The 13,120-nt window shown below is 34.0% G+C and overlaps 1 protein-coding gene across 1 annotated transcript; it reads left to right on the top strand.

Moving 5' to 3' along the window:
• On the top strand, positions 1-6,642 carry LOC21408685 (homeobox-leucine zipper protein ATHB-14). The gene is made up of 19 exons (XM_010100268.2): positions 1-32; positions 171-419; positions 2,303-2,462; positions 2,596-2,711; positions 2,797-2,887; positions 3,008-3,103; positions 3,187-3,300; positions 3,397-3,480; positions 3,580-3,735; positions 3,831-3,905; positions 3,998-4,104; positions 4,258-4,444; positions 4,612-4,800; positions 4,924-5,004; positions 5,128-5,262; positions 5,383-5,708; positions 5,817-5,928; positions 6,030-6,179; positions 6,283-6,642. The coding sequence occupies exons 2-19, from the start codon at positions 199-201 to the stop codon at positions 6,427-6,429; spliced, it is 2,547 nt and encodes an 848-aa protein (XP_010098570.1). The 5' UTR covers positions 1-32; positions 171-198; the 3' UTR covers positions 6,430-6,642.
• Positions 6,643-13,120: the final 6,478 nt, after the last annotated feature.

The following is a 13,120-nucleotide window of genomic DNA, read 5'->3' on the forward strand; positions in this document are numbered from 1 at the left end:
AGAAGAAGAAGAAGATCAACACCAACAATAGAGTAAAGAAAAGAAAAAAAAAGTCTCATTCTTTCTCAAAGATATCTGTTTAGGACCACAAAGAAGACTTTTTTCTTTTCTGGGTAGTCCTTGTTCTTTGGTGTTTGTTGTTATGTTTAATGGGCAATTTTTTTTTTTAGGCGCTCAGATTATAGAGCTTTCTTTTGCATGGCGCTTGTGATCCACAAAGACAACAGTAATAACATCAATAAGCAAATGGATAGCAGTAAGTACGTGAGATATACTCCAGAGCAAGTTGAGGCTTTGGAGAGAGTCTACTCGGAATGCCCAAAGCCTAGCTCCTTGAGAAGGCAACAGCTCATTAGGGAGTGCCCTATTCTCTCCAACATTGAGCCTAAGCAGATCAAAGTTTGGTTTCAGAACCGCAGGTATATTTATATATCTATATATTCTATATATTCTATATATATATATATATATATATATATTATATTTATGAATGTGTGATGGGAAATATGTAATGGGTTTTCTGTGTTCGGTCTTATGTGTGAATGAGTGTTTTTGAATCCACAAGAATATTTCTGTCTTTTATTTTGATCACTTTCTGTGATTTCATTTCACATTCTTTGTTTTGAATCTGGAAGTTTTTTTTTTTTTTTTTTGCCTCACTTTTGTTCTAAGCTCTGGTAACGGAGTCATTTTTTAGGTGGGGTTTTTTTTATATCTATTTTCTCATCTGATTATGCACTTTCTTGTATTGTTTTGTTTTACTCTAGTGTTGGACCTTCTTTGTCTTCTGGGGCTGTCTCAAATTTCTTCTATTAAGATTTTTTTTTTCCTCATTTCGTTTGTTTGAATAATAAAATAAAAAATGAGGAATCAAACATAGGTCTGCTCTGCCGTTGTTGTCTAGATGTGGGTAATGCTTGTTGAATCAACTGACATAATAAACTTCTTTTTTTATTCTATTTTGCTTGGGAGTTTTGGGAAAATGCGCTTTTTTTCTTTTTCTTTCATGCTTCATGCTTATTTCATATCTTCTGTTGAGTCTTTTGAAAAAGCACTGCTTCTTTGGGAATCAAAAGTTTTCCTCTTTTTCCTCGTTTTTGTACACTAGTATCTTTGTGTTTATTTTTTAAACCATTTTATCAATATTTTACTCCTTAGAATTACAAGGAGAATTTCAAGAGATTTTCTTTTATGCGTGGGTTGTGCCTCCTCTAGCTGTTATCTGCTTAATGAAAAAGGATTTTGTCCATTTCCTGTGGATAGTATTGTTTTATTCTTCTTTACCCATTTTTCTACTTTTTAGATAGTTATTTTTATTATTATTATTATTTTTATTTTTATTTTTATTTTTATCTCCTTACTCTCTTTCTTCTTTCTTTTTCTCTCTTCTTTTGTAGATGTCCTCAGGGAAAGCTTTTTGTTTTGAAAATGCCTGACAATTTCATTACAAAAGAGTTTTTCTTTTTCTCTTTTGTCACGAGTTTTTTGAACTTAATGAAGCGTGATGACAGCGAATTAAGTGGCTTTAAGATGTCTTTTTACTTTTTCTATACTACTTTTCTTTATTTCAAATCCTGGGTTTTCATACTAATAATAATAATAATAATAATAATAATGATGATGATGATGATGATGATGATGATGATGATGTTACTGAAGTTCTCAGAAGGGAAACTTTTGTTTGGTACTGAGCCTTTTATATATCTTCATGCAACGGTAGTGAATGTGCGAAATATAAAATGAGAAATAACAATGTGCCAGGTCCCTCCCCAGAATAGGCCTTGGCTTGCTTTCCTCTGCTTTTGAAGGATAATGACCGCACAGAATTTATTCTGTCCATATGATATTCTTTTTACCCTTAATTTGTCTTTTCTGCAGAGGAATTGATTTTAAATCTTTGGTAGCTAACATGTTAAAAGTCCTACTTCTATGGAGAAGCAGGATACGGGTTTTTGTTAAATCTTTATCATGTTTCGCTAAATGTTATCATACTTTTTTTAATCTAATATGATCTCGATTTAATATAACAGTTAAAAATTGTATTGTTTTTATCATTCATTGGTTTGTAAAGGAAGTTTTCTCTGTTCTCTTTTCTTCTTTATAGTGCACAACAATGTTTTTATACTACCCGTGATTCAATGCTTGTTATACTATAACCATAAAATCCAACTTTCTCTCTCTGTTTAGTATGCTTATGCTAGTGGCCAAGACACGATCTTTACAAATGTCTGGAGTGTTTTTCAGCTTCTAAATCAATGACTTAATCGCTAAAACTCGATAATTGTTAATGTTCTTTCTGTAGATGTCGAGAAAAGCAGAGGAAGGAAGCTTCTCGGCTGCAGACAGTGAATCGAAAGCTGTCTGCAATGAACAAGCTGTTGATGGAAGAAAATGATCGCTTGCAGAAGCAGGTTTCTCATTTGGTTTATGAGAACGGATATATGCGACAACAACTGCATACTGTAAGCCTTCTTTTCATATGTTCTAAAGGCCAAATCTTATCGCATTTTGTCATCTGTATTGCCTACTGTTGTTTTGAATAACTTTATGATGTTGCATTTTCATTTTAAGAACTCTATTGTTCGTGTTTAACAGGCGTCCGGGGCGACCACAGACAATAGTTGTGAGTCTGTGGTCATGAGTGGTCAAAACCAACAACAGCAAAACCCAACACCTCAGCATCCCCAAAGGGATGCCAACAACCCAGCTGGGTAAGAAATTTTCTTCTTTTTGGATCAAAATTTCCATTGTTATGATTTTGGATCGAGAAGCTTATGAACCTTCTATATATGTTAGTCTCCTAGCAATAGCAGAGGAGACCCTGGCAGAGTTCCTATCCAAGGCTACCGGAACTGCTGTCGACTGGGTCCAGATGATTGGGATGAAGGTAAAATACTCAAAAAATTCTTCAAATTTTGTTTTAGACATACATGTTAATAATGCATGTAATGAATTGGTGCTTGTGCTTTAAGATCTCTTTTAATTTGTTAAGGGTTTGATTTTGTAGCCTGGTCCGGATTCTATTGGTATCGTTGCTGTTTCCCGCAACTGTAGTGGGGTAGCAGCACGTGCTTGCGGTCTTGTGAGCCTAGAGCCCGCAAAGGTACTTGTAGTTTGATCCCCTCAAATTGAGTTTCTCTTTTCTTTTTTGGGGTCTAAAATAAACTATAAAATTATTGAATGTAGGTCGCTGAGATACTTAAAGATCGTCCATCGTGGTTTCGCGACTGCCGTTGCGTTGATGTGTTGAGCGTAATCCCTACTGGAAATGGTGGGACGATTGAGCTCATATACATGCAGGTTAGCTAATGAGAACAGTTTTGTTTGGTTGTTTTTTGAGAAGTATGAAATCACATCTACTTTTTCATTTTCTAACTTTTGAATTTCGTTCTCCAGACATATGCGCCTACAACGTTAGCAGCAGCCCGTGACTTTTGGACACTGAGATATACTACTAGTTTGGAAGACAACAGTCTTGTGGTAATTAAATAAATATTTCCTTGTGAAGTATTATTTGTCCACTTTCAATGTTTTTGTTTTCTTCTTTGGTCTTTTACCGATTAAGATACAATATTGCAGATATGTGAGAGGTCCTTGACGACTTCTACTGGTGGTCCAACTGGTCCTCCATCTTCATGTTTCGTAAGAGCGGAAATGCTTCCGAGTGGATACCTGATCCGACCTTGTGAGGGCGGTGGCTCTATTATTAATATTGTTGATCATGTTGATTTAGATGTGAGTTAAAATATCCAGTTTGGCAATTTTGATCGACGTATGCCGAAATCTGATATTCAATCGGCTTTTTTATTTTAAACTGCTTTGTTTGTCAGGCTTGGAGCGTTCCCGAAGTTCTCAGGCCACTTTATGAGTCATCCAAAATCCTTGCTCAGAAAATGACAGTTGCTGTAAGAACTACTATAATGAATTTCCTTTTTTCTTTTGGTTTCTTAGTTAAACATTTACTTTTTCTAATTTATGTTTATCTTCGCACATATAGGCCTTGCGGCATATACGGCAAATTGCTCAAGAAACTAGTGGAGAAATTCAGTACGGTGGAGGTCGGCAACCCGCTGTCTTAAGGACATTTAGTCAGAGACTCTGCAGGTAAGATTCTCAAACTTGTTAATAAAAAAGGCTTTGAAATTGCTGTCCATTTGGACCTTCAATCGAGTACGTCATGCTTGGAGTGTTCCTATTGAAGAACTTTTATTTTAATTTGTCCCCTTAACATTGTCCATTACCTGTGAATGGTTTTAGGGGTTTTAATGATGCTGTTAATGGGTTTGTGGATGACGGATGGTCGCTGTTGGGTAGTGATGGTGCGGAGGATGTTACCATTGTCATAAATTCTTCTTCAAACAAATTCCTTGGATCGCAGTACAATGCGTCAATGTTTCCAACTTTTGGAGGGGTGCTGTGTGCCAAGGCCTCTATGCTGCTTCAGGTAATCTAACAATACCTATAAAAATGTTGTCCTCTCTCTGGCTGGGCCGGTCCTTGCTGAAACATTTAAGTCATAAGTATAGGATGTCATTACAACTTCGGATTAACCAGTGTGTGATATCTTGTTATATGAGTCATTGATTTCATAGTTCTTTGTCATGCTTGCAGAATGTTCCCCCTGCTTTGCTTGTTCGTTTCCTGAGGGAGCACCGATCGGAGTGGGCTGATTACGGGGTTGATGCTTACTCTGCTTCATGTCTTAAGGCTAGTCCTTATGCAATTCCGTGTGCAAGGCCTGGGGGCTTTCCCAGTAGCCAGGTCATTTTACCTCTTGCACATACGGTGGAGCATGAGGAGGTAAATACTCGATCACTTGAAGAAGTCATTTCTCATGTCTCATGTCTCATGTCTCATGTCTCTATCATATTATAGTGGATAATAGTTAGATCTTGAAGCTCTGCCTTTTATTACTTATTGCAGTTTTTGGAAGTAGTTCGGTTGGAGGGCCATGCTTTCTCACCCGAAGAAGTTGCTTTGGCACGGGATATGTACTTACTACAGGTTAGAGGCTACTATAACTCATTTCTTATGGTTAACCCAAACTGTTTGTTTGTTCAATGGAGTTTGAGCTTATTGTTTTTGCAATTTTCCTTTCTAATGCATTTTTTTTTTTGTTCTTGACAGTTGTGCAGCGGTGTTGATGAAAGTGCAGTTGGTGCCTGTGCTCAGCTCGTTTTTGCGCCCATTGATGAATCCTTCGCTGATGAAGCTCCATTGTTACCATCTGGTTTCCGTGTCATACCTTTGGACCCCAAAGCAGTTCAGTGAAACAGCTTAACTTAATGCCATAATTTTCATTTGTTGTTGAAAACTTGTTAGCTGATTGTTATTTATTTGAATGTCATTTTGCTTATCTTATATTTCCTTCTCTATATGCAGGATACACCTGCTGCTACTCGCACACTCGACTTGGCCTCGACTCTTGAAGTAGGATCTGGTGGTGCTCGTCCTTCTAGTGAAGCTGATACAAATAGTTATAATCTTAGATCAGTCCTGACTATCGCCTTCCAATTCACTTTCGAGAACCATACACGAGACAATGTGGCTGCTATGGCCCGCCAATATGTGCGTAGTGTTGTTGGGTCTGTTCAGAGGGTTGCTATGGCTATTGCTCCATCCAGGCTCGGCTCCCAGTTGGGGCCAAAACCCCTTCCTCAATCTCCAGAGGCTCTTACTCTGGCTCAGTGGATATGTCGAAGCTACAGGTATGGCTAGTATCTAAGATAGATGTCTTACAATCTACTTTGGAAAAAAAAAAAAAAATCCCCAATTGTGTTTTGTTTTATCTTCATCCCTTTTCTTGTATGTTTTAGGATACACACAGGAGGAGAGATTTTTCAAGTTGAATCCCAGTCTGGTGATGCTGTTTTAAAGCGACTTTGGCACCATTCAGATGCAATTATGTGCTGCACGGTTAAAACAAATGTATGGATTCTTCCCTTTTTCGCCTAAAAATATTTTGATTTCTTTACTTTACTGCCGTTGTATGCAAGTAAAAGGCAAACTTGAAAAAAATGTTATTGCAGGCATCTCCTGTTTTCACCTTCTCGAACCAGGCTGGTCTTGACATGCTTGAAACAACTCTCGTGGCTCTTCAAGATATCATGCTCGACAAGATTTTCGACGAAGCTGGTCGAAAGACTCTCTGCTCTGAGTTCTCCAAAATCATGCAGCAGGTAAGTGAGACTTTGGCAATTCTGAATCATAATGAAGACTAACTGGGGACCCTTACAAAGTGAAACATTCTTAAACGTCTTTTTTTTCCACCAAAAACTGTAGGGTTTTGCCTATCTGCCAGCGGGAATATGCGTGTCGAGCATGGGGAGGCCGGTGTCGTACGAGCAGGCCGTTGCATGGAAAGTTCTTAACGACGATGATTCCAATCATTGCCTGGCTTTCATGTTCATGAACTGGTCTTTTGTGTGATGGTGAAAAAGAAAGTACTTGAAAAAAAAAAAAACACCTTGTTCTTATTATCTATTTAAGTTATTTATAGTTGCTTCTATAAGTATGTAGACAATTATGACAGTGACTAGTACTCCATGGCAGGATTTTCATGAAAACTTCCATGCCTGTATGTAACCTTTATGTTTTGGCTAAATGGTATGAACATATTATGGTAAGAGTTTTATGTTGTCTCAAGTTTTGTTTTTTTTTTTTTTCAGAACTTTGGTTTAACATATCAACCAAAGTGGATGAGTGTTGGGAGTTTGGGTTGCAGCATTGGGGGTCATATTATTTTAGACAATGATGAACTTGTTTTAGTACCTGGGTGGATGATGGTTATTGGTACTTGTCCAACGCCTTTGTCTCAATGTGACAAAATACAAGTTTGATTAAGTTTAGTTTTCAATTAGGAATATGTGACTTTCTAGTCAGATAACTACCATGTGTACAAATTTAGCCTCTATGATCTTTACCAATGTATATGTCATGTTTATTTTATCGATTCGAGTTTTACTACAGTAAAAAGCTCTCAGAAACAATCACATTTAATTTTTTTACTACAGTAAAAGGTTCTCACATAAAGTCACATATCAACTCAAATTAAAAACTTGAATCAGCGAACTAACTCGAATCAGCGAACTAAATGGACCAATAGATACTACAAGTTAACTACCTCATCACAAGAGGACGTTTGGTTCATGTATTCAGAATCATGATTCAAAATCATTCTTATTTTACGTGTATTTTTTGTGAAAAAAAACACTTTTAGAAAATCATGAATTATGATTCAGAATTAATGACGAATATATAAAACAAACGTCTCCATGTTTATGTACGAAAACATATATAGAGGAAAGGAGAAGTACATGTACACTTCTGTCTAAATTACAAAAACACTTATAATCAAAAATGGTTTTTTATGGGTGTGCCCGATTGTGAGGAGGCACCCCATCTTCTGAGATTACGGTTCTATTTTGCAAGTCTTTTAGAGAGAATTGTCTTATGTTTCTTGGAATTCTTAACCTACCCACTGGTGTTAAACAAAATTTCAACCATCAATTAGTTATGATTCTATTTTGTAAGTTTTTATAGAGAGAATTGTCTTACGTTTCTAGGCATACTCGATCTACTCTTCGATGTTAAACAAAATTTCAACCATCAATCAGTTAGCGGTTCTATTTTGTAAGTTTTTAAAATTATTTTACGTTTCTAGGCATACTCAACTTACTCACAGGTGTTAAACAAAATTTCAGCCATCAATCAGTTAGCGGTTCTATTTTGTAAATTTCTTAAAGAGAATTATCTTACGTTTCTAAACATTCACGATCTACCCACCATGTTAAACAAAATTTCAACCATCAATCAGTTAACGGTTCTATTTTGTAAATTTCTTAAAGAGAATTATCTTACGTTTCTAAACATTCACGACCTACCCACTATGTTAAACAAAATTTCAACCATCAATGAACTATATATGTATATTTTTTGAAAATATCAATCAATTATATTAAAATTTAGTCCTTAATTGTTTTCTTCAAATTGCATGAGTGTGGGGGGGGTGTCTTATCTTCATCCACATAACAATTGTTTCTTTGTGACGGTACAATTTTGTTAGTTTTCTCTCGTTTTACTCCAAATTTTTTTGCCTCATCCATTTAATGCCACCATAAACAAGAATTGGCCAAATCTCAAAATAAATAAATTAAATGGGACCCCTATAGCCATAATCATATATATATATATATATATATATTGGTTTGATGAGATTCTTTTTATTTTGTTTTTTTTTTTTTTCATGTTGGTGAGATCCATTTCACAGTAAACGAAGTTGATGGGCCAAAAATTTGATCCCCCCTTGACAGAGGTCATTTTCCAAGGCTTCAAAGCCTGCAAATGTGACTCTGCACAAAAGGAGAAAAGAAAAAGGGTGAACGACAATTTTAAAATAAATTGCTGCAGATTTGACAGAAGCCAATTAATTTTTGGGACTTTTGCAGCAAATCGGTCGGAGATACCTACCTATTACTCATAAAGAAAAAGCTACGCTGAGGAAAAAGAAAATCCAATTTTCAGTCCATCACCTTTTACAATAAATGAATGGCCTCAGAATATCTATTCCTCTTAATTACTATCATAATGGTATTCAGACAGATCTTTACATTTACGCCCATAATGTTTCTGGTTAGATTTGAAGCTTTTTTTTTTTTTTTTTTTTTTTTTGAGGAAAGATTTGGAGCTTTTACCTGAGATAAAAAATTAAGGGAGTTTTTTTTTTAAATATTAGTGTTTTTTATTTTTTTAACTGTTAAATTTAATTAAAATTATATTAAAATATATAAATATAAAGTAATAAATTATGATATAAAAATATGAGGGTTAAAAAATAAAAAATATCAGTATTTTTAAAAAAGAAAAAAACACCTAAAAGAGTCTCAAAAACTAATAAATAAATGGCTAATTTTTTGAGCAGCTAGTGAGGTGAGTTATGTTTTTTTGTTAATCTCTTTTCTACTTTAGTATCAAAAGTTATTGCGAGTAAATGCATCATTATATTTTGTCCAAACCTGTATAACTTTTGGCATTTCAAAATAGTGTGAATCATAGGCATTATGCCACGTTATTTAATGTACTTAGACAAAAAATTATGTTAGAGTTGTTGGAATTTTAGTTTTTTTTTTTTTAAAATAATATAGTATAATGTGGTTGGTTAGATACTATAATATTTAAAATGTTAAAATTTAGTAGAAGATACTTCTTTTGTATTTTTAAAACATAAATAGAGGAGAATAACATTTTTCTTTCAAAACTAAAAGAAGGAAATAGCAATGGAAGAAAATAGGTGAAAAAGAATATATTAGTTTTTTTAGAAAACAATTTTTGAAAATTCAGAAATTACCCTCCAACTTCATTTGCTATTGAGGCTTCGTCTTCGCTATGGATCCAGGGCATTTGGATGGTTTTTGCTGTCAGCGCGGGAATGTCGTTGGAGGAAGCCAAGCTTCGTTATGTGGGACATTGGAGAAGCTCGAGAGTAGGGTTGTCAATGGGGGCGGGGCAGGCTTTTAGCTGACCCACACCAACTCGCGCTTAGACTCACCCCGTAATGACCCGTACTACATTACTTAGTGGGGCGGAGCATGTCAATAACTAGCGGGTTTGCGGAGCGGGACAGTGCCCCTCGACCCCCTTTTTTTATGGAGAATAAAGAAGGATAACTTTATATTATTTTTGTTGGGACCGAGACTAGTATATTTCATTTCTATAAGGAAAAAAAAGAAAAAAGAAAATGAAGACTAGATTATAAAGAGCACTAGTAGAGATAAAAATAAAAATAAAACATATACCCAGAATAAAACTTGCAAAATGTAATTTTAATAATTTTAGGGTCAAAATGTAATTTTTGAACAAAATATAACTTTTTAAAAGTTTTGGGGTCAAAATAAAATTTTTTAAAAATTATAGGGTCAAAGTGTAATTTTTATAAAAATTTTGGGATCAAAATATAATTTTATAAAAATTTTAAAGTCAAAATGTAATTTGTTAAAACTATAATGGACGAGTTTTGTTCGACCCATCCCAAACCGCAACTAATAAGTCTTGACCCGCACCGCCCCACAAACAATTATATGCGGGTCAGACCCGCCCCATTATAGGTGGGGTGTGGCCCCATTGACATCCCTACTTGGGAGCCTCCACTCATGAATGGTACGAGATGTTCCCCGCCAATGAAGTCCAGCCATCGAGAATGACGTCACGAGGATCTTTTAAGGCTTCATGGGCTAAGCCAACAGTGGGGCGGATAAGAGGCGATTATGTTGACCCCGCGCGATTTTGATCGATTTCCTCACACGACTCCATCGTTGTGAACTTCGACGACAACTCTTATTTACTTTGATGATAGTGCTTCTGAAAATTCAAAAATTTTAAATCCAAAATCTACTATATAATTTCCTCACCCTAAAAAAATATATGCTATTAATATTTATTCTTCCCTCTAATATATATAATTTCCCACTTTCTCCTTTTTGAAACGTGGTGTTCCGCCTTACATTTTCATAAATGTCGTACATATTCTATGTATTTTATATTTTATGTTAAAATCTCTTTGTGTAAATTTTAATAAGAGTAAGTTCACTATTCTATCACAAAAGTTTAAGTTATTAAGAGATATACCAAGAATAGTTTTATATTTTAAATAATGAACAATCGTGTAAGTAAATTAAAAGAATAATGAGTGAATTACAAAGTTTGAACTCAGAACATCATGCTTTTCTTTTTGTTGTTTTAGTTTACAGAGTTATCAATAAATACAATCATAGTGGAAAGTAATCCAATTATATAATGTCTTTTTCTATCCAAAAAGCAAGCAAGAATAAATCATGTGATGTTAGGGAACATCACAAGAAATTTATATGACTCCCTGAAAGAAGAAATAAGACATGTTTTGAAATCAAAAGATAAAGTGGTTGTTGAAGACATCAAGCGGAACCTGAAAAATAGAGAATTGTAAATAAAATTATAGAAATCACAATCAATAATACAAAAATAGAGTAAGAAGGATGGACTTATCTTAGAAAGGAATGAAATTCCAGCAAATCTGAATGGTGATCAAATAGAAACAACCTTAATGGGATTGGAATGGCGTATTCAACCGAGAATACAATTCAATTGACAGAAGAAGATATAAAGGAAGGTTCGTTTAGAAAAACCTTCCTTTCAAACCTCCATATCTCCTAATTCAAAAAACTAAGAATAGTAAATAGCAAATTCATGAAACTAAATTAAGTAAATAGCACATTTTAAAATTATTTAAAGTAAATAATAATTTACCATGTAAATAGTTTATTTATGACTAGTAAAAAGATTTTTTTTAAATACGTTTTCTTTTTACAATTGATAAAAAGATTATTTTCTACGTAAATAAAATTTTTTTATCACGTAAATTATTTTGTACCAATCATAAATAAAACATTTACACAATAAACTACTATAGTTTTAAAATCTACTATTTACTCAATTTAATTTTAAAAACTACAATTTCCATTCAAAAACTGTATAAACAAAAGCTATGAAGACTAGTAACCAGACCAATATCAACAAACTCTTTTAGTTTGAGATGTACGTATCTATTGCAAGTAAGAGAGAAAAAACCATTAAACTCACAAGAGAAATAACATGAAACTATTAATCAACTTGTTCTAAAAATGATAGAACAATGATTAAATTTTGAAATTCAATACAGATATATGAGAATAACTGATTATCGACCGTTATTATAATTAGAGATTATTCTGAAAAATATTTATTATGTGAACCAGAAAGAAAAATTCTTCAGACCGCATTGAAAAGGAACCGCTATTATTTTTTTTTATAAAAATAATGAAATAAAAACTGCTCGACACACAATTTTGAGGGAAAAAATAGCATTTGTAAGATTGAAAAACTTAGATAAAATATTTTTAAAGGAGATTAAAAAGGACGAAGACAAAAATAGCAAATGATATAAACCATAATTGAATAGCAAGTCACGAAACAAACAAAAAAAAAATCATTAAAGACGAGAAAAATGAATGAAGGTGTTGAGTCTGTTTAGTTCGTTAATTCAAGTTCTTAATTTGAGTTGAGATGTGACTTTATATAAGAGTTTTTTATTGTAGTAAAAAAATTAAATGTGACTATTTTTTAGAACTTTTTATTATAAAAAAACTTAAATTCTAAACTCAAATTAATAAAATAAACTAGATTGTTATACATTTTCTTTAATGAAACGGAGCTTGTCACGACAAACTTGAAGTGCCTCAGGTCATCTGATGGACTCTGTTAAATCTGTTTTGTGATACAAAATTACAGATCACGTGATGGATGTCCCGGCAAAGCTAATCTCCATTGTCCACCAGCTAAATCCTACGGGCATACGCGTGCCACGTGGCAATAGATTCTTTTGGGTCCCACTAGGTTTGACTTCTTAGTTGGTACTTTGGAGTTGGGAGTTGTTCCTTGGTCATACTAGGAAGCCGTATCAGCGAGTTGTCACCATCGTGTGGTAAATGATGAATGACGCCTTACTTACCAGCCGTTCGATGTAAAAGTAGACTTTTTTTGCTATGATAGAAGAAAAGTAGATTGTTTATTAACGTTTTCGCCGTATTATTAGTGAGTTCTTGATGCAAAACAAGGGTTTTTTGTTTTTTGTTTTTTTTTGGTGATTTTTCACCACATATTCAATTCTTTATGGCTTATTATTGGCTTGTGACAAATAGACTGATGAATTAATTGTTTTAACTGTTTGCAATTGAAGGAAAATCATTAACTTTCTTTAAGCTTTTAAGCAAATACATCACCTGAAATACATGAAATTTGATATTTAGGCTTATTCAAATAAAATAATTAATATTTTAGAGGTAATAAAAATAAAAAAAAGTAAAAACTTATGCATGCCAAATAAATGCAAAACCAAAACTTTTGCAAAGTGTGTGCGGGAAGGGGATGAAATGTTAAAAGAATTTGCGAGGCAATAAGGATGGGCTTCAACAGCTGACAAGGTTTTCGCGATGGGGCTAAACTTGGGTTTGCATTGAGAGTTGGGTTCCCGATGACGCGATAAGCCTAAGAGAATTCTCTCTTTCTCTCTCCTCTCCTCTCCTTCTTAGGGTTTAGGTTTTTCATTTTT

The sequence above is a fragment of the Morus notabilis genome, unplaced genomic scaffold (genome assembly GCF_000414095.1).
Source record: "Morus notabilis unplaced genomic scaffold, ASM41409v2 Scaffold276, whole genome shotgun sequence".
In the NCBI taxonomy this organism is placed as follows: domain Eukaryota; kingdom Viridiplantae; phylum Streptophyta; class Magnoliopsida; order Rosales; family Moraceae; genus Morus; species Morus notabilis.